General features: G+C 38.9%; 1 protein-coding gene across 2 annotated transcripts; it reads right to left on the reverse strand.

The window, feature by feature from the left end:
* Nucleotides 1–3,847: 3,847 nt before the first annotated feature.
* LOC133243837 (ATP-dependent RNA helicase DDX3X-like) lies at nucleotides 3,848–16,940 on the reverse strand. 2 transcript variants are annotated; one of them, XM_061410564.1, is made up of 18 exons: nucleotides 16,647–16,940; nucleotides 16,114–16,250; nucleotides 13,944–14,004; nucleotides 12,354–12,401; nucleotides 11,725–11,854; nucleotides 10,935–11,093; nucleotides 10,761–10,860; nucleotides 10,258–10,393; nucleotides 9,196–9,281; nucleotides 8,864–8,962; nucleotides 8,619–8,779; nucleotides 8,087–8,231; nucleotides 7,842–7,986; nucleotides 7,432–7,613; nucleotides 7,210–7,327; nucleotides 6,891–7,044; nucleotides 6,464–6,597; nucleotides 3,848–6,243 (listed from the first exon to the last, which is right to left on the reverse strand). In XM_061410564.1, the coding sequence occupies exons 2-18, from the start codon at nucleotides 16,156–16,158 to the stop codon at nucleotides 6,164–6,166; spliced, it is 1,983 nt and encodes a 660-aa protein (XP_061266548.1). In that variant the 5' UTR covers nucleotides 16,159–16,250; nucleotides 16,647–16,940; the 3' UTR covers nucleotides 3,848–6,163. The 2 variants fall into 2 exon arrangements, with proteins under 2 accessions (XP_061266548.1, XP_061266547.1); XM_061410563.1 differs by having other exon boundaries at nucleotides 6,461–6,597.
* Nucleotides 16,941–22,746: the final 5,806 nt, after the last annotated feature.

Raw genomic sequence — 22,746 nt, forward strand, 5'->3', positions numbered from 1 at the left:
CTCTAAGAGTAATTATTTTAAGGTTTGGCGCCATCTTCCGAAGATAAAATTGCATTCCTGTAGGGCGGATGTGTAATGGGTTTACAACAAAGCAAAGAATTTATTACCCTAAGAGTCTAAAGTTACTAACACCAAGGCCACTACTTATTATTTCTATATACCAACTATATTAATTAATACACATTCAAGGATACAATTCAGGGGATGTGAAAACTTGGCAACAAGCATTGGCTCATCAATGAAATCCTTTACTGGTTTTATTCTGACAGTTTCTAACTCTCTGAGAGGCTCTAAGCTATTTGAATATCTTTAGCTTCCCGTGCCTCTCGAGGCTGGGAGACTGTAAACAATCGTATACATAGCTGTAGGAGTCCGGGTAAACTTGTCAGGCGACTTAGAGAGCCATCTGAGGGGTTTGGATTTAAACACTCCTAATTGCCCAGGAACTTTATTAATTGGAGCTGTAAGTTAGCTCTTTGTCAGAGAGAGCGAGATGGTGGTGGGGGACAGCCCCCAGTAAAGTCAGAGGTGAGAGCACAAAGCAATAAAGTAGGCAGACTCTGGTTTTGGGGGGTAGATGCTCGAGAATATCCAGGGGGACTCCTGAAGCTCGATCCCTCCTTTGCGTATGCCGAGCGTCCTTTCTCATGACCTTTGTCACAAGTGGAATGCCTCATGGGCTCCCGGCATCAATTCCTTACAAAACTGGAAATAAAACTGCCATACAACCCAGCAAACACACTGCTGGGCATACAAACCGAGGAAACCAGAATTGAAAGAGATATGTGTACCCCAGTGTCATCGCAGCACTGTTTCTAATAGCCAGGACAGGGAAGCAACCTAGATGTCCATAAGCAGACGAATGGATAAGGAAGTTGTGGTACATGTACACAATGGAATACTACTCAGCCATTAAAAACAATAAATTTGAATCAGTTCTAATAAGGTGGATAAAACTGAAGCCTATTATAGAGTAAAGTAAGCCCAAAAGAAAAACACCAATACAGTATACGAATGCATACACATGGAATTTAGAAAGATGGTAACGATAACCCTGTATCCAAGACAGCAAAAAAGACACAGATGTATAGAACAGCCTATTGGATTGGACTCTGTGGGAAAAGGCTAGGGTAGGATGATCTGAGAGAATACCATTTAAACATGTATATTATCATATGTGAAAACACATTGCCAGTACAGGTTCAGTGCATTAGACAGGGTGCTCAGGGTTGGTGCAATGAGATAACCTGAGGGATGGGATGGGGAGGCAGGTGGGAGGGGGGTTCAGGATAGGGAACACATGTACACCCATGACTGATTCATACCAATGTATGGCGAAAAACAGTACAATATTGTAATTAGCCTCCAATTAAATAAATTTTTAAAAAAAGAAACAAAGGTGTTTTTGGTTCTGTTTTTCTTGATCAGTGTTGTATGTTTTTTGCTTCAGCTCTGTGTATACCAACCTATACAATTTTTACAGTATGGCTATTTATCCCTTTGCATTACTTGCAAGGTGGTCAGACATACAGCTTTTCCTTTTTCTGGCCTTTTTACTAAATCACCTTTCACTGAGGAAGCAGGGCCACCATGAAATACACATCCTGATAGACAAAATCTAGGAAACGTGTCAGTGTACAATAATTTCAATTTTTGCTTTTTTGGCTGGACCTATGTGAAAAATTGAGAATAGCAATTCATATACTATTCATATACTCCTCCATTCTGAAGATCAGCCCTGGGATTTCTTTGGAAGCAATGATGCTAAAGCTGAAACTCCAGTACTCTGACCACCTCAGGCGAAGAGTTGACTCATTAGAAAAGACTTTGATGCTGGGAGGGATTGGGGGCAAGAGAAGGGGACGACAGAGGATGAGATGGCTGGATGGCATCACTGACTCGATGGACATGAGTCTCAGTGAACCCTGGGAGTTGGTGATAGACAGGGAGACCTGGGGTGCTGCGATTCATGGGGTTGCAAAGAGTTGGACATGACTGAGCAACTGATCTGATATGATTCATATACAACAATCATTATTACATAGTTCTTAACATATTAGGCTTTCTTGCTTGCTTCCTGGAGTTTTATTCCTTGGCCTGCAGTATGCATTCATGTGATGGTTAGGGTTAAGATCATGTATGTATTTTACCCATCTTTCTACAACTTATTACTAACTTTTAACACAAAAAACAAAAGACTATTTATGTATTTTACCCATCTCCCCATAGTTTATTATTTACTAATTTTTAACATGAGAAAAAGAATCTCTTTACATTAAAACACAAATGTATAATTGAACCTCTATGTTTCCAATTACCCAATCTTAATAATTATCAACATCTTGCTAATCTAACTTGTTTTTATGGGAAAAACAAATTCCAGATTTTATTTTTCCTGTTAACATGTTCTTAAACTGGTAAGGTCATGTTACTTTTTCCTATATTAACCTCAACAAAATGGCTCAAATATAAATCACTAGTCAAGAGCAAAACACCAATTAAAATGATTTTCAATATACATGTACTTGAATATCTGAAATTTTAAAGTAAGTCAAAAAATGGTGAGGGTAATTGTGGAAAGAAGTGTAAAACAATAAATTAATACTTTAGAAAACAGGGAATGTCTAATGGAAAGATACAGAATATGTAATCCAATTCTACTTTAGAATGTATCCACTAGATATGAACATGTCTTTCAGAAAAGCTGAGGTTCTATCCTGGAGCAAACTTGTGCTCCTCTGAGTATTTTCCAACTAGGACTCGAATTTTTGACATCCATTGTTTGAACTATCTAATTTTAACAAGAATCCTAGGTCAGTTAGGCTATATTCAATATTTTAGTATTCTCAATGGCAATAAGAGTTCTTAGTTCCCCAACACCCACCAGGTGCTACCTATTACCCTAAATCTACCTTCAGCAAAGAGACTTGTTATATTGGTTAAGCAAAATACACCCCCCACACCTTGGTTTTCTCCTCTATTTTTCTAACCACTCACACCCACTTCCCACCTTGCTCCTTGGCTGTAAATTTCCATTTGCTCATGATGCATTCAGAGCAGCTGAATCTAGTCTTTCTCCCATACTGCAAGACCCTATATAGACCCTCTTGAATAAAGTCATTTTCTTCCTTCTCTTTAATAGGTGTCATAAATAATTTAATATAACCACAACCTGGAAACAACTCAGGTAAGTTCAGCATACAACAGAATTCAACATGGCAGTTAGATTGAAACTATAGACAATATTTTATCTCACATACAGAATGCTGACTGCAAGAAGCTGTACAAGAACACAAACTGATTTACAGATGAAAGCCAGTCTACAGTAAAATAAGTTAGGGAACATGGGAGGTTAATTCTAACAAGGGGACACAAAGACACTGAAGTTGACTCTAAAAATAAAACCACAACCATGGTCAAAGAACTACTGTAATGTTAACATGTTAAACTGATTTGGTTCTTTTAACAAAAATCCATTATTTGGTGCAGCTGCCAGCATCAGTTCCTGATTAACAGTTGTAATACTGATTTATCAGCCATCAGAAAGAACCAAGTTGGAAACTGGGCACTTCTGCTACAGTGCCATACCTATTCCAATTCTTGATTCTTAAATAGATAAAAGCAAACACATGCTATATAGGTCATTTAGATTTCTGTGATTTAAAATAAAAATTCTGTTTCTCCATATACCTACCTTAGACCTTCTCTGTCATTTATTCAAATACTTAAAACTAAAAGAGGTCTTTCACAAACTAGTTCTGCAGACACCCAAGAAATCTCACTTTCAAACTCTTCATGGGGAGAGCACAAATTCATTTCTACCTCTCATTAAACCACAACTGACCGCAAAGATTGTATTCAACTCTTTATTTTAGTAAAGTCAGAATAAATACAGCACATGCAGTGCTAGAAATCTAAAACTGATACATTAAGCAATTACCAAACTTAAAGTGACGAGATTCAATGTCTTTATTTGGCTAATTAAAATCCATTCTTATTCACTGAAAATGTTGCTGGCTGACAAAACTTAAAGTCACTGATTTTGGCAATACACAAAGATAACCACATGTTTGAGAAGTAGGCCAGACACTGAAAAATAAATAACATATGTAACTAAATAGAACTCTATAGAATTTCTGAAAATGTGGACACTTCCTAAGTGTTTTAAGATAATATATCAAAACCTTGGCATGTTATAGTTTCAAGTTGCGAATTTTGTGTTACATTTTCTTAGAAAGTTAAAGCTACCTACATTGTCAATGCTGGGTCTGCTTAGTTTCACTAAAAGTGTAGTAAGACTTAACATTAAAGCTCACACTAACCTGCAATTTATTATGTAACATATGATGACATTCAACATTCAAGTGCCAGTGTTTTTGTACTGTCTTTTGGTCAAGTTTCTTTAAACTTTAAAAGAATAACTTTAAGGCTTACAAAAATAAATATTTGTCAAAATGTTTCAATAAATACTACACAGACAAGCACTAGCAGCAAAGAAGTATCGAAAATCTGTCATGTGCAAAAGAGTTTTCTTCCCAACTATCATCCTATGGTCCCAAATAAAATTTTAGAATCTAGTTCTAAAAAAACGTGTTCAACAATCTCCAAGAGACAAAATAAATTGGAAGTTTAAGAACATGCACACAAGACATACATATATATGTATATAAAATTCTCTTAATGTGCAATAAAATAAGTACTTGGTAAAAAATTTATGAGCAAAATGTTCAAGAGTCTAAACCTATCCTAATTGAAATAGCACCGTAACAAATGACCTCAATACTGTCAAGTGCACTTAATAGTTTTAGAACAAGGCACAATACACCTGAAAATATATTATTGCACTTGTAAAAAACTTTTGCCTTCTTATGCCATTGTTAAGAATATGAAGATCACCATTTTCCAACCAGAGAATCAGTACCAATTCCAGGTGGAGGAGACAACTTTAGTTGGTGAATAATCATCTTTGGCGAAATTTAGCAGAAAAGTGTAAAGTACAATGGAAACCTATGCAACTAAAATATAACTGTACTGTACAGAAAGATCACCATGAGCAACTTAGTACGTTATTTCTAACCCGTGAAATCTCAAGGATTTCTGTTTGTTGTTATTCCAATTAACAAAGTCCACAAATGTAAGCCATTTTAACATTTCAGTGCAGAGTAAAGAGAGTAAAGAACATCTGCAATAAAATAAAAGCCTGCTGCATAATCCCTCCTGCTCATATCCTCTTGACCAAAAAACGTTAACACTAGCATGCATTCAAGACCAAAATCCAAGCAGATCCATAAAGGACTGGTCACTGGCATGGTCAGCCATTCTACTGTTTTAATTTTACTTATGGCAGGCACGAAAAAAATCTAATTAGATGAAACTTCCACTAAACACTTTTTTAAAATCGAACTTTCAAACTTTTCCCGTAGTAACATTTACCCAAGACTTGCCTAGCTTAGAATTAAGAGGAACTGCTATATTTACTTGCATTAACCTTCAAGAGTGCTTTGAAAATATATGGATGTATTCATACATGTAATCTTATCATGACCGGAATGGCTTATTTATAGACTATAAATGCCTATCCAGATAGAATGAGCAAGTACAAAGTTAAATTAGTACAGTTTGCCACATCAGAAGGGAATTCTGCTGTAAGGTATTTTTCTCCCCAATCTCCAAACATTAAGTCCAATGCAAGTTACTGCTCAAGTTTTCTTACTTTGTAATACTTATAAATTAACAATTCCTGTTAAATAAGTTGTATCACATCTGTGTGCCAAGGTGTGATCTTAGCCCAAATTTAGTGAATTTATTTCATGAACACAACTGAAAACTTGAGCATTACTGAGCCAACGGACATCAAATAATCTGTCTATAAAGTCAGAGTACATTAACAAACAAATGATCCTCAATCACAAAATTATAAATGCAGTTTGGGGTGGAAACAAGCAGAGGGGAGTTCATCCAAACTACAGCAATTAAGTTTTCAAACCAATGGAATTATTGGTTGTTCTTTTTCTTTCTTTTGGCTTTAAGCTCCCTTGAATTTTCAGGAGAATCACTATGGGTAATGCACTACAAGATCTCCTTTATACACAAAACAATCTGGCAAAGTTACATGTGGTTTCCATTGTAGCTTTTTTTTAAGTGACTTGGCTGGAAAGCAGATTCAGTTGCCCCACCAGTCAACCCCCTGAGAGCTGTAATTTCCGCCATATCCTTCACTACTGTAGAAGCCTCCATAGCCACCTATCAAGAAATGTTAAAAAAAAAAAAAAAATTAGGTCAGCCATATTTTCTTTTTCTGGTTTTTTCTAGTATAAAGCCAAATATATATAAGCCTAATAAAAAAGCCTAATAAGAAACATTATTTGGTTGTGTTCTTCACAAATAAAATTTATCAAATTATGCTTTGAAAAAGGGAGGAAGCCCTTGCAAAAATATAAAAGGGGGAAAATTCTACTACTACCTCCACCAAATCCTCTGCTGCTGCCATGACCACCTCCACCACTGCGGCTGCTGCCTGCACGACCACTACTATAGCTGAAACTGCCAGAACTGCTACTTTGTCGATAATCACGGGCACCAAAGCCTCCACTGAATCTATATTACAAGGAAAAAGATATGATGGTTTTTTAAGAACATAATTTAAATAAAACAACAATTTCCATGCATAAACTTCCCAATTCTCAACTTCAACTCATTTTCATGTGGCTTCTTCCTCCACATTATCCTTTAACATTTACTTACATCATCCTTTCACATTAACATTTACTCCACATTATCCTTTCTGAAAATGTCACTTGTACAGTAGTAATGGCAGTGTTTTTAGTTAACCCTGGACAAAATTCCTTTCCCAAATGATATTAACAACAAAGGTTTAAAACAATCCATACCTCCTAGAACGGCCACGATTGCTACTCTTATAGTGGTGTTCATAAGCCATGTTTTCTAACCAAGATGGCACTTCTTGTTTGGCTTCAACAAGAAGATCCAACAAATCTTTTGAGATATTTATATTTCTTTCATTGAAAAATGAGGTGGCAAGACCTACAAGAATTCAAAAAAAGTAAATGAGGTCTAGAACATTGATCAGAAAACAAAAATATAAACAATATGCAATATTAAACTGTCTGACATCCTATGTCAATTTTCCCTTGAAAACAGGTTCTAGGATTTAAAATTCTGTGTCAAACCATCAAGCAACCACTTTACCAAGGTTTCCTACACGTCCTGTACGGCCAATCCGATGTACATATTCCTCAATATCACCTGGCAAATCAAAATTGATGACATGTTTCACATTTGAAATGTCTAGTCCTCTTGCTGCCACCTAAAAAAGTAATTTTTGTTAAAATAAGGCAGTATTCAAAGATGGGTAATTGAAAAACAAAAAAACAAATAAACAAAAAAAAAGAGAGCAGAAAATATACGCACAGCAGTAGCCACTAGAATTGGGCTTTTTCCTGAGCGGAACTGATGAAGTGCTTCCTCTCTATCTCTCTGTGATCGGTCTCCATGGATACTTGTACAAGCATATCCTTCATGGTATAAGAAATCCTCCAAAGAATCAGCCCCCTTTTTTGTCTCCACAAAAACTAAAGTCAGTGAATCTGTCCCTGAAAAATTATTGATAAAAGGTTTTCTTTACTAATAGTAACTTTGCATCATTGCTTGATCTAAATATTAATTAGTTACTTCTCTTTGCACTCATAAAGAATGCACATGGAAATAATGAAAAAGCAGGTTTACTTCCATGGTCAGAAAGGTGAGTAAACACAGGGTACAGGCTAAAGGTATTTTAATAGTCTCTTTATTCCTAGCAATGTAATTACTCAAAATTTTACCTGTTGCATTTAAGAGATCAAGCAGAAATGACCGTTTGTCTGCCTCTTCCACCCAAACTACTTTTTGTGTGATGTTCTCAGAGGTAGAGCCAACTCTACCTACGGCCAGAAAGATATATTCATCCAAGAAATCACGAGCAAGCATCTGAAAGAGGGAAGAAAGTCTAATTTTTTCCTATTTTAACTAACATTAACTGAAAATAACATCTACACAAATGTTCTTTTTTAACAAAAAAAGGAACTACCTGAATTTCCTTAGGAAAAGTAGCACTAAACATCATGGTATGGCGAACACCCTTTGGTGGCATAGTGTCTTGTTCAATTATACGACGTATCTGAGGTTCAAATCCCATATCCAGCATCCTATCAGCTTCATCCAACACCAAGTATCTGTTATTAAAAAGATAGTTTAGAATTTGATGAGAAACTTAATTATTGTTGTCTCTATACTGAATTACACTAATATATTCATCATAATATTTGAGTTTCAAATTTCACTATGTAAAACCACATACAGATCACATAGCCAAATTAGCTGTTATTTGCTACAATGAACCAAGCAAATTAGCTATACTTTACAAAATACTACAAAATTGATGACTACTAATATATAAAGTGGAGAAGGCAATGGCACCCCACTCCAGTACTCTTGCCTGGAAAATCCCATGGACAGAGGGGCCTGGTGGGCTGCAGTCCATGGGGTTGCTAGGAGTCGGACACAACTGAGCGACTTCACTTTCACTTTTCATTTAAGTAATTATATAAAAGTCAACTTACTTGCAGAAATCTAACCCAATCTTTCCCCTTTCCATCATATCCACCAGGCGTCCTGGAGTGGCCACCAACAAGTGACATCCACGTTCTAAGTCTCGAATTTGTTGACCAATATCAGCACCACCGTATACCACACAAGGAAGAACTCGAGACCGGTATGAAAACTACAAGCAATAATTTATTAGATGGTCATAAAAATTACACTAGAATCTATTAAAAAGTCAATTATCAGCAAGTCGCATACTTACTTTCCTGGCTTCCTCATAGATCTGTACAGCCAACTCTCTTGTTGGGGCTAAAACCAAGGAGATTGGATACTGTTTACGGCGTCCATGCCTTCCACTTTCCTAAGAATTAAGTACAATTTATAATTAAGCTCAAAGATTCAAATCTTTTTCTATGCATTTCTAAAGTTCGTGACAACAAAATCCCCTCTGTAATTTAGGAACTACATTTGAAAATGAACTTTTATTGAGTTAACAGACTAAAGAAAGTGTATTTATTTCAAAGAAAAGTTTCAACAGATGATTACAAAAATTGTTCTAAGCAAAAGCTTTTTGTTTTATAAGTGAATCCCTACCTTCACAGCTTTCAAAGCCTCGCCTGGACCATCTGTATAAATCTGACTCAAGATGGGCAAAAGAAATGCTGCAGTTTTCCCAGACCCTGTTAAAAAAATAATGGCTTATTAAGTTTGAATAATAAAAAAAGTATTCTAAATACCCATTTAGTGAGAAAGATTTTTTTTTACTTAATGCCTAATTATGTGACAAATGTATTTATACAACTAAGTGAAGAATGCTGGATGATTTGTGATCCACTTTAACAGATCAACATATACTTCTTTGCAATAATATACAGAAGAACCAACTATTTTTCCTTTTAAATTGGCATCAACTTCTACTTCAAAATTTTTTGTTATTCTGTAATTAGCAGAATATCAACAAACTTTCTGAAGATGAAGACCCTACTAACAAAGGACGCTGTAGATAATTCTCTCACTTTGCAAAATAAAAGCCATGGGTACTAACTGCTGCAAGAAAGCATTATTTTAAAAAATAAGTGTTGGTCTTGTCCCAAAGGCCACTTACATATAAAAGAAGTGATCTACTGCTTAAAAAAAAGTATAAAAAATGACAAATGATTTAAATTTAAAATATTTACAAACACATACCCATACAAAAAGTTCACTACATAACCAAAGTTAAGATCTGCACTCTTTTACCTATGCCAAGTTCTGATACAGGACAAAACAGTACTACAGACCTCTCAGTCCCAAACTCATAAAACACTAAGGATGAGAGGCACGTTTTCCTTTCTCAAGATCACAGGTTCTTCCCTGACTATACATTTCCTATCCCAATTATATTGCTAACTTTCCCTTCACCGACTCCATAATTTTCCCCTGCTGTGTACTCAGTGGAAAGTCAGCAATATCAACTGGCTGACAATATTGCTATAGCCTTCTCTAAGATGCCCTGATAAAAACACTAGTTTTATCCAAAAGATTGAAAGACATAAGAGATATGCCCAGCTAATATTTACCTAACTATAAATCAAGTTAAATATAAGACACAGGCCTCTCTATATAATGTAGTGTTTTTACAAAGCTAGTCCAGGTATTCTTCATTAATGAACTTACCTGTCTGGGCACAGGCCATCAGGTCCCTTTTTTCTTTAATAATGGGAATGGCATGTTTTTGCACTGGAGTAGGACGTGTGTAACGAGTAAGCTCAATGTTTCCCATAATAATTTCTCCCATTGCAACATCGCTGAACTGTTAATAAAATTTAACCAGATCAATCAAATAAATATACTAACTAGACAGAAATGCCTTAATGTTCTGCAGCAATTTGTTTTATATTAACAGAATGGAAATTACTAGTTAAATGTCTGTCGGTGATTAAATGTACAGCTGCTTTGGATTTTAGGTGAAAGTATCCAGTTATTTGTAAGAAAACAGACTTCTGAAGGTCTAATCTACAACAAAGTAGCTCTGAGGTTTTCTGTATATTTGATATGTTTCCTATTTTAGGATTCCTCAAAATGGTGACATTAGTCACCAGTCTCTCCTTTCTCATAACCCAATGAAATTTTCAGCAGTAACTGTAAACAACAGTTAAAAAGTCAAATGAAATACTTACACTTTCAATGTGCGGAGGACAGTTATTGCCGGTTACCTCTACTGGTATATCATCATATTTCTCAAAGTTAATCCCAGTGTTTCCTCCAGAAAAGAGCTCCCTGAAATGAAATGATTGTTATATGTACGATGCTAGATGGCAAGTTTCCTATCAACATTAATATCAAAAACTTACTGCTCCAAGCGTTCACTTGGTGGAAGCGGTTTTGACCAGTCATCATCATCTGACTTGTCACACCAACGACTGTGTCCACTACGCTCAAATCTGCCAAAGCCAGTTCTGTCACCACGACTGCCAAAACCTTCACACTCATTCCGCCCACGATCATCAAACCTAAACAGCACAAGCAAACAAATTACAGAGTATGTCATTTAGCCCATATCATATTATCACCTCTCCAAAAACATAGCTGTATATTAGTAATTCAATTACTGGTCACAAGTAACCTTCAAAGATGCTAGTAACTCAATATTAGGTAACTCATTTGTAAAATAAGATCTTCCAATTTAGCTGTGGTTATCTGTAATTTATAGATATTTAATTGAAAAAGGCATAACATTAATGTCAAGAAATATTTGGAGAGAGAGAGATATATATATATATATCAAGCAGCATACTCTTACTACTTTTAATTCCTGTTAAACAGACTAAAACCAATAAAGACCTTTTAGAGTTAAAAACAAATAACCAATATTTTGCTTAAAATCTAATCTATAGGGTGACCTCCCTAGTGGTTCAGAGATTAAGATTCTGTGTTTCCACTGTAGGGGACATGCTTTTGATCCCAATATGCAGCATGGCAAAGCACAGATGGGAGGGAAACCTACTAATCTATAATGGAATAGTCTGCTAATGAAAAACAACATAATTAAATGTCATGGAAAGTACAATGAGGACACATCAAATTAACAGTTGATTCCTGAAATGCTATATTATACACACTTACAAGATGACAATAATTTACCTTCCCCTTGATCCACTTCCTCGATCACTGAAGTAACTGGGTCTTCCTCTTGAATCTCGAGATCCAAAACTGCTGTAGGCATCCTTTTCTTTACTACAACTCCACCCTGAACTGCCTTTACCATAAAATCCTTCCAAAAAAGGTAAGAGTTAGAAAAGGTGACTTTTACAAGTTTCCTGTCTTTTTAAAGACAGAGTTGTCCTTTGTCTCAATCTTGTGACTTACACCAAAGAGCACTGAAATTACTATCAAAACACTGGAAAAGAGAATGAAGATTGAGAAGTGTTTTCACTAGCAAACAGAATTTTCCTATCTTAAATCCTCTTTTCCATTAAAAAATTACAATAAGCAAAAAAAAAAAAAAAACCCTCACAGAAAAACAACAATCATTGAATGAATACCACCCCTGAGAAGATAATACCTGTGAAAATATGCCAGTGAAAGTTTGGGCTCAGAGCTGGTTAAAAGGAATAAGAAATTCACATGATATAAAATTACATGAATGTTTCTAAAGAACTAGTAATTTTTGAAAACAGAAAGCAAAGAAGAAAAATGTGTACACATTCCCAAAGTGACCTCATTCTTGCAGCTTTAATTTTCAAAGCAGAAAAAGTTGAATAACCACTTACCTTTAGATGCTTCCCTATTCCTTAAGTGAGGTGGTATATAGCGCCCTTCTATAAGAAAAAATGTAAAATTAAAAATTGATCACATTTCCCAGACATAGCTGGTCCTAGGGATTTTCCTGTTGATCAAGTAAGATTCTGTGTTCCCACTGTAGATCATACATAGGTTAGCTTCCTGGTCAGGAAACCAAGATCTCACATGCCTTGTGGCATGCCAAATCAAACAAAAAACAACTCATCCTAGAAAACACTTTTATAACAGCTATTCTTTGAATTTAATTAAGGAAAAACCTTCTAAAACTAAACATATTTCAACAGCTACCAGTATATAATTATTTTCAAAGACACTGGTCTTTCAGAAAATTGTCACATGAAATGTAAAATTTAACAAATATAACCATTACTATACACAATAGAACACGCTACTAGGAAAGATGGTGTATATGCCCTAAGTCTGTTAACCAATTTCAACTCAGCTGTTTCTGTTTTGGCAAAACAAACATTAAACAATTTAAACAATGAGAACTCGAAAGGAAAGATGATTTTAAGGAGAAACTGATAGGAAACCCAAATTAAAACTAAATCTCTAATTTTAATTGAGATTAAGTACTTTAAAACTGGTGATAGAATTAAATCTTTTATAAATTCATATAGTGACAATGTATAAATTAACCAGACTTGAAGAGGCTTTTCAGAATTCACCAACTGCTCTCTTGGAAATTAAGGTACAAGCTGAGACATGCTGTCACAAACTTCCTGTCCCTATCTGCTTAACAGTGACACTAACTTAACAAGTAGCAAATAAAAACATAGTAGAAACCCTACTCTTTTCCCAAGATTTAACTTTTCAAATAACTTTTAATAACATGGTTAATATTTCATTAATAACATGGTTAATATTTAAAGTTCTAATTACCACCTGCTGCTGCTAAGTCCCTTCAGTCATGTCCGACTCTGTGTGACCCGACCCCATAGATGGCAGACCAGCAGGCTCTGCTGTCTCTGGGATTCTCCAGGCAAGAGCACTGGAGTGGGTTGCCATTTCCTTCCCCAAGGCATGAAAGTGAAATGTGAAAATGAAGTCACTCAGTCATGTCCGACTCTTCGGGACCCCATGGAATGCGGCCTACCAGGCTCCTCCATTCACGGGGTTTTCCGGGCCAGAGTATTGGAGTTGGTTGCCATTGCCTTCTCCAAATTACTGCGTAACAATCAGTAAAGCCAGGTTCCCTCAGAAAGGCTCAATTTCTTCATGGGAAATGAGCAACAGCCACAACACACAATTGCACAGGTTCCCATTATTAGGTTTAACAGTTCAAGTTCAGGTCAATTAAAAAGAAGATCAACATATCCTCACCTCCATGTCTGACAAGGATTCATTCTGAGTATTAAGAGGTTTTCTAAAAGTGTGAATATTAACTTTCTTTGGAATGATTAAGAGTTCACACTTGAAAAGAACCAACTAGTCTTTTATTATCCAAACATACCAAATTACTTTATAAATTTATATAGTCACAGAATGGTTTTTGAATTTAAAATTAGTAAGTATAATGAGATATTAATAGATTCTAAATAAACAAAAATTTTACTTACTGCTAGCTGTACTTCCTCCTCCACTCTGATTATTATCAGAGTTCAGGTTTAGATCAGCCAACTAGGAGAACAGAGATATTAATAGTTCACATGCTGAAAAAAGGAAAAATCAAACAGACAGCATTATAAAAGACAAATTAGAAGTCCTAAATTCCAGTCATACACACTATCATTATAAGCTCTTTATTTTTAACACCCTGTATAAGTCTACAAATTATGGCAAAGGCAAAAAGTAGGAGTTGCATGCCAAGAAGTACGCAAGTACAGACAGTTCAAATACATTCATCCAAAACAAGTTTTCCCCCAAGCAATTCTACATAGTAAAATCTCCTCAGTCACCAAAAGTTAGTCTCAAAGTCACTTGTTTTCTGGGCAAGCTGAAGATTCCTTAATTTCTTTATTCACTAAATACTATATAACTTAAAAACAACTAAAGAAAAATGTATATTGGCGTATGGTGTATAAGTTTTCAATTCAAGAAATTTGTAAGCAGCAACAGCAACTTAATGTTTTAAACTTTATATTGCAGCAGTGTGCAACTTTTTAATTCAAATAAATTCATAAGTAGCAGCAGCACCATCCATCACTTGGTGTGCAATGTGACATTTATTATTGTTATCATTTAATGTTTACCATACTGTGAAGGCAGTATTTATTACCTGCCGTTTTATGGTAAATGCAAAGAGACTGGCCAAATGACATTAAAAGTTTATACAAGACAGGCACCTTTAATTTCACCTTCATTCAGTTCAGTTCAGTCGCTCAGTCGTGTCCGACACTTTGCGACCCCATAAATCGCAGCACGCCAGTCCTCCCTGTTCATCACCATCTCCCGGAGTTCACTGAAACTCACGTCCATCGAGTCGGTGATGCCATCCAGCCATCTCATCCTCTGTCGTCCCCTTCTCCTCCTGCCCCCACTCCCTCCCAGCACCATCCATCACTAAACGTGCAAAACAAAAGTTCAGATAAACTGCACACTTAAGAGTTAAAAACCCTGGAGTTTTTCTGAAGGCAACAACGCGAAGATGAAATAAGACTTCTCAGAAATGCAAAACAAGTCTGTAAAATCATTCTTCTTCGATACCGTGTTCTCTTCCGAATTCCGAACATCTCCAAGGAGAGCAACAGACTGACAACACTTCTTGACTGACATTTTGAATGTTTTCCACGTTAGGAACAGGGAAACAATAACATGTAGTTTTCCTGCTAATCTCCTCTTTTCTAGTTATTTTCTCTCAGATGAAACTCAAAGACAAACGCTTAACCTTAGGACACGTTCGACACAGTACGACGACTCAAAAGTTAACACCCTCTCGTTAGCGGCCATTCAGTAACTTTTTAAGTAAATGAAATACCAAAAATCTCGAACTTCCCACCAGCTTCCCGATTCCACTAGTGTACGTAAGCAAGCGGCGACCGTTTGCTCTTCCCCTTCTCCCTATTCCCCTTCCGGGTCTTCCGCGTCTCAAAGCTTTCCATTCCGGAAACAGGACCTCATCACCTGAGGTATTCAGTCAAAAGTACAGCGGAAAGAAATCCGGGAAGGAAATAAGAATAAACCTGCCGTTTTATTTTCGAAAAATAAAATCGTCCCCCAGGGTCCCACAAGCACACACCATGCAAGCGTAGGGGTTTAGTGAGGAGCGCAGCGCTGAAAAGCAGTGCAACGGTTATACAAAGGCCGCCGCCATTGCTCCGGAATAAGGCCCAGTGCCCAACCCCCTTCCCACTTAGTTCCGTACGCCTGTGTACCAACGACACCTCTGTGCCTAAAATCAGTGCCGTACAGCCAAAGCCAAGAATCTCAACAGAAAAAAAGTGGGCCAATACCGCGTACCTCCAGTCATCACTAATCAGTCGGTACTAGCACAAACACGCCGCTCCGAGATCGCGCAAACACAAAATCCGCCATTGTTAGTGGTCATGACACAGTAGGTAAACGAAGTCAGAACGCTACCAACTAGTTTCTTTCTCCATCGCGCCTCCCCGCCCCCCACGAATGCCTGAAGTCGGTCTTTCCCCTCTTTTGTTCACTGTTCAACCATAGCCTGATAAAGGAACCAGCAAAAGGAAGAGGAAGGTGGCAATTCAACACTGCTCCACAAGTCAAATTAATCCTGAGAAAAATGCCCACGGAGAAAGGCGAGATAGGAACATCTTGACTCACCTGCTGATCCACCTCCTGCACGTTTTTCACCGCCTCATGACTCATGCCTGAAGAAAGGCGCGAACTCTGTCTCAAACGGCTTGTCTAGCGTATCAGTATTTGAAACGACTCCCGCGGGAACCGGCTCACAGGTTGGTCTACCGGAAACAAACTCTTGAATGACCCCAACCCCTGTCCCACTTCCTTTAAATCTACCGTTACTTCTGGCCAAATCACGTTAGCTAAGTCATAATCTCGCGGGATCTTTTAGCCAATCCCGTCCATCACACGGTCTCAAAACTCGCGAGAATTCCTCTCCCCCCCCCCCCCCCGCCCCGCCCCGGGATGTTGGAATTTTGCGGAACTAGCAGTCTGCCTGTTTAAACTACTTGGGGGTGTATTTAAACGTAACACCTGTACGCCGCAATCCTCCTTACCCCCTCCCCGCCCTCGTAGTTTCGCAACTCCTTCTAAAGTTCTGCGATGCCCTTCTGTTTTAGTTCCACGAATCTGAATTTCTGTAAAATGTCTCTGTTTCAAATACCCTCGCCCACCTTTAGGAAGCTTCACAATGTCGAAACTATCAAAAAGCCCTGAATCCAAAAACGTTGAGGAACACTTGACCGCAGGTGTCCAGCGTGTTGGTCATTTCGTACACTGGTCAACGATAATGAATAGGCGAAAAAAATAGGAGGTGGGCAGATGGCCTCAAAGGAGGGTGGATAGATACTGGGGGAAAGCGGGGGTGGGGAGAGGAGGAAAACGGACAGGGAGGCCGCAGCACGTGCTGGCGTCTAGACTCTGCCAGGCTGCGGGGGTTTGGCCACCCGTCCAGTTTACTGGCAACGACTGTACCCTTCAAGTTTCTAATGTTAACGCGTCACGCAGTGACGTAACAATTGAACAATTATACGTTGAATGACCTGTTGATAACGCACCTTTTCGGGATGCTGGTTTAGCACCTGCCTCACCGCGCAGATTCTAAGTATTTTATTTTACTGGTCTAGGTTTCACTGGATCTAGGTCTGGTGGCAACTAGTAATGCACTACTCTAAAACCACAGGGCCCTGGGGGGTTGATATCTATACTGTTGAGAGGCAGCAGACTTAGGTCTGTTTGCGGCACGAAATCAGCCTGCTGAACAGATAAGTGGTTGTATCTAGGCTTGCTGTCACCTCAGGCTTCTGTGATGGGGGTGAAATGTAAAGAAATGCGGTCCTGCCATAGCCCTCTTCCAGTTCCCTAGAAGTTGCAGCGCTATAGGGCCTTTACCAGAGAAGGCAATGGCACCCCACTCCAGTACTCTTGCCTGGAAAAGCCCATGGACGGAGGAGCCTGGTGGGCTGCAGTCCATGGGGTTGCTAAGAGTCAGACACGACTGAGCGACTTCACTTTCACTTTTCACTTTCATGCATTGGAGAAGGAAATGCCAACCCACTCCAGTGTTCTTGCCTGGAGAATCCCAGGGACAGGGAAGCCTGATGGACTGCCGTCTCTGGGGTCGCACAGAGTTGGACACAACTGAAGTGACTTAGCAGCAGCAGCAGCAGCAGGGCCTTTACATGGAAGAAAACATGTTGAATGAGTTCAGGATACCTTTCACCTCCTTCCTAAAAACAATTTTCCATTCCTCTGTGACAAAAAGTTAAACATTTGGTAGGTCTCCTACTGCTGCTGCTGCTAAGTCGCTGCAGTCGTGTCCGACTCTGTGCGATCCCAGAGACAGCAGCCCACCAGGCTCCACCGTCCCTGGGTTTCTTCAGGCAAGAACACTGGGGTGGGGTCTCCTACTGGTAGTGTTCAAAAAACTAGGTAGACAAAATATTTGTCACACAAAACACTTTTTTGGATTTTCTGTTTCAAAATGGAAATATTCAAGGTTGTTGAAACAATTTGCTTTATCGCTTTATCAATTTGTAGGTATAAGCTAAATCAGCCTTCTTTATAGCAAGTGTTTTGTGACTGTTGCAAGAAGGGGGATCCCTTTCAGGACTCAAGCCTGGGTTCTTGTGTAACACACTGCATTATGAGTTGTCTGAGGAGACACATGTCTTGACAAGGCAACATGCTTTAGTGATAAGAGGCACCCCAGTAATGACTTAGCAAGGTAAGGGAATCCAGGAGAACTGCTCTAATGAGTGGCATACAATCTTGGGTTTTATGGTGATGGGGTTAGTTTCTGGGTTTTCTCTGGCCAATCACTGAGACTCCGGGTCCTTCCTACTGGTATGTGCATCACCCATCAAGATGGAGTCTAGTGAGGAGGATTCTGGGAGGTGGTAGGACACATGGCATCTCCTTTTGACCTTTCCCGAATTCTTCCACTTGGTGGTGGCTTATTAGTTCCATGGTCCTTACAAGGACCTCCTATTTTAAAGTAACTCATGCAAATGGATTCAATGGTGCCCGGCCAGGGTGGGCAGTTTCAGTGTGTATCCCCTGACAGCTAAACCCTGAAGGACTTCATACTCAAGACACTTCTTGGGAACTGGGACAGAGTTCTCTTCCTCTTGGGTGTAGGCATAGTCCTGGCTAATTGAACAGAAATCTCCCTCTACCTGACATCAGTTAAGTTACTCTGTGCCTGAAAACAGCAAATCTGAAACCTGAAACCTATAATAAGCACTTTGCCCTGAAACTGTTGGATCCTGTCACAAACCAAATGGACAGGGACCAACAAGGAAGCCAAACAAGATGGTGTTCACCAGGTGCAGAAAAGGAAGGCAAAATTTGATATGAAGTAGGTAGGATGCATGACTTTCTTCTGATTGGCTGGTGGTGAGGCTGAGGTGACAGAGTGGTGCTCCAGGAATCTTCTGCTCAGCCTGAAGTCATCATTTTTCACCTGGATGAGAACCCAATTTTGCAGAACACAAAGATATTGATATGCATATTCCTTGAGTAGGAACCTGGCCTGGAGAAATTTACACATAACTTTACTAGCCTGAGATGAGTGCAATAGTGCAGTAGTTTGAGCATTCTTTGGCATTGACTTTCTTTGGGACTGGAATGAAAACTGACCTTTTCCAGTCCTGTGGCCACTGCTGAGTTTTACAAATGTGCTGGCATATCGAGTGCAGCACGTTCAGAGTCATCTTTCAGGATTTGAAATAGCTCAACTGGAATTCCATTACCTCCACTAGCTTTATTCGTAGTGATGCTTGTTAATGCCCACATGACTTCACATTCCAGGATGATTGCCTCTAGGTGAGTGATCACACCATTGTGATTATCTGGATCGTGAAGATCTTTTTTGTACAGTTCTTCTGTGTATTCTTGGACTGCAAGGAGATCCAACCAGTCCATTCTAAAGGAGATCAGTCCTCGGATTTCTTTGAAGGAATGATGCTGAAGCTGAAACTCCAGTACTTTGGCCACCTCATGTGAAGAGTTGACTCATTGGAAAAGACTGTGATGCTGGAAGGGATTGGGGACAAGAGGAGAAGGGGACAACAGAGGATGAGATGGCTGGATGGCATCACTGACTCGATGGATGTGAGTCTCAGTGAACTCTGGGAGTTGGTGATGGACAGCAAGGCCTGGCGTGCTGCAATTCATGGGGTTGCAAAGAGTCAGACATGACTGAGCAACTGAACTGAACTGAACTGAGTAGGAACCAGGACCTTGCCCCAGATCTATACCACCACTTGACTGCTCCTCCTCTGTTTCTGTATCCTCTCCGTTCCCTGATTAGCAATTCTTTTAATCTGACTTTTGGAATTAAGGACAGTCAAGGAGGCTGAATGAACCCTATATCCTGCAAAGAAGAACTAGGGGACACAGAAAGACCTCAAGACCCTACAGGTTCCTGCTCAGTTTAATTTAGGGAAATGGGCAACTCTGGCCACTTCCAGTCAAAATGAGACAGTACTGCCTCAATTTTGAGAATAGACACTGAATTGGCAGTATTTGAGTTCCAAGTCCTGGAATTGAGTTGTATGATTAAAACCTCAATTCCTTGTTCTGCCATTTTGGTGTAACAGACCTAATTAGGTGTAGTCGGACGAGTGACAATTAAGACTCTCAATAGACAAACCTCACTTATTTTCAGAAGAATAAGAGGGAAACCCAGTCTAGACCTTGCATTTTGGGGAAATATGTAGCCAGGTAGCCAGTAGTCTGGATTTACCTAAGTAGGTTTTCACATTTAACGTAGTATTAACATATGGACAGCAGGTCCTATTCGTCATCATATATGTCTCTTCTTTTTGTTAAAGTATGATCTAAAGCAATTCCATCTAAAAAGGTACTAGTTGTGGAGTGCCATAAAGGTCACAGGTGCAAGGCTTTGTACTGAGGCCACAGAAAAAAGCCCAGAACTAAGGTCTCTCTAGAACTGTCAGACCTATAGTAACTGTTGCCAGGAGTCTCCCTTATCCTTACTAGTCAGCTCTTTGGCCTCATATTAGGTAAAAATGCCCATTTTGGAACTCACCCTATACTGCTCTAACCAATCAGCTAATGCCACCTTTCTAACAGGCATTTTCTTTGTCTTAAGGCTATAAAAATTGGCTACTAACCCATGAAATATGTTGGCTCCCATGAGTCAGCCTGCTATTCTAACAGTGTCCTGTTGGCTCTCCCTGGCCTATCAGGAGGTTGACCCACTGCGCTTACAGAGCCACAGTATCCCTGCACTTTGTTATTAATGAACTCACTCCCTTCTGAAATGCTCTGTGTCGGGAAACTCTTCTCCAACCTGTGCTACAACTGCCATGACAATAGTTACAGGAGGAGACATTTTAAAAGTAAGGTTACAATTACTTGCTGCCATCAGACATTGTTTTGAGAATGTCCAGTGCCATCCAATTCTGACACAGCTCAGAAAACTCAGGTTCATAGCGATACAAGCACTTGTTTGAAGTCAAGCACATAGTGTCACCTATGCATTTCCTTAAACGTTTGAACTATAGTTACTGCGTTTTGACATTCAATTGCAATTTTCTCTTTAATAAGCAAAGCAGATGTCACCATTAATGAGGTTCGTGTTTCTCTAGGTATGAGAAGATGTAAGAATTGGACTCATTCTTCACATCTTCTTCTGAAAATATCTAACTCTCTGAAGGCCTGTTCTGCCAATTTTTTCTAGGGCACAGATTGCCTCATTCCTGATATCCACCTTGAACTCCTCTCAGCAGATAATAAAGGTCAACAGCTGCAGTGCCCATAATTTAATCTTTGTAGAGGTAGATGGTAAGTGCCAGTTTCCAGATAACAAGGCTCCTTCACAGCAATACATTTAACCATGCTTTGGGGGCACCTCATGTCCATGTTCTCCAACAGTGCTAAAAATGCTTATTCCCAGGTCTGGGGAAGATTTCACTGGTAGGCCATTGCCTCTTTAATAGTGCCTAAAGGCTCTGGAACACTTGCCTCACTAGCCTTCTATGGTCCAGAAAAATATTCTGTGTTATTGTTTCTTCTCATCTCTAGAGTTACACTATTGATCTTATTTGGAACAACATATTATCATTTTATCACAAGCTCAGTCACACACTTTGTAATAAAAAACACAAAAAATTTGTAAAACAGGACAAGTAGAAATAACAAAGTCTGGAGATCGCTTCAAAAAACTAGAGATACCAAGGGAATATTTCATGCAAAGATAGGCACAAAAAAGGATAGAAAGTGTATGGACCTAAAAGAAGCAGAAGATATTAAGATGAGGTGGCAAGACTACACAGAAGAACTATATAAAAAACATCTTCATGACCCAGATAATCACTATGGTATGATCACTCACCTAGAGCCAGACATCCTGGAATGCTGAATACATCATTAAAAATTCTGGGCTGGATGAAGCACAAGCTGAAATCAAGGTTGCTAGGACAAATATCAATGATCTCAAATATGCAGATGACACTACTCTTATGGCAGAAAGGGAAGAACTAAAAAGCCTCTTGATGAAAGGGAAGACAAGAGTGGAAAAGCTGGCTTGAAACTCAATATTCAAAAAGTAAGATTATAGCATCAGGTCCCATCAATTCATGGGAGATAGATGGGGAAACAATGGAAACAGTGACATACTTTATTTTCTGGGGCTCCCAAATCACTGTAGATGGTGACTGCAGCCATGAAATCAAAAGAAGAAAAGCTCCTTGGAAGAAAAGCTATGACCAACCTACACAGCATGTTAAATGGCAGAGACACTTTGCTGACAAAGGTCTGTGAAGACTAGGGTTTTTCCATTAGTCATGTATGGATGTGAGAGCCAGACCATAAAGAAAGCTCAGCACTGAAGAACTGATGCTTTTGAACTATGGTGTTGGACAAGATTCTTCAGAGTCCCTTGGACTGCAGGGAGGTCAAATCAGTCAATCCTAAATGAAATCAGTCCTGAATATTCACAGGAGGGACTGCTGCTGAAGCTAAAGCTCCAGTACTTTGGCCACCTGATGGTAACAACTGACTCACTGGAAAAGACTCTGATGCTGGGAAAGATTTAAAGCAGGAAGAGAAGGGGCTGACAGAGGATGAGATGGTTGGATGACATCACCAACTTGATGGACATGTGTTTGAACAAGCTACAGGACCAGGCGATGACCAGGGAAGCTTGGCTTGCTGCAGTCCATGGGTGTGCAGAGTGGGACATGACTGTGCAACTAAACTTTAACTGAAGCCTCGTAAGCATTCTAAATCACCTGTTATCTATCA

Source organism: Bos javanicus, chromosome Y, assembly GCF_032452875.1.
Source record: "Bos javanicus breed banteng chromosome Y, ARS-OSU_banteng_1.0, whole genome shotgun sequence".
Lineage (NCBI taxonomy): Eukaryota > Metazoa > Chordata > Mammalia > Artiodactyla > Bovidae > Bos > Bos javanicus.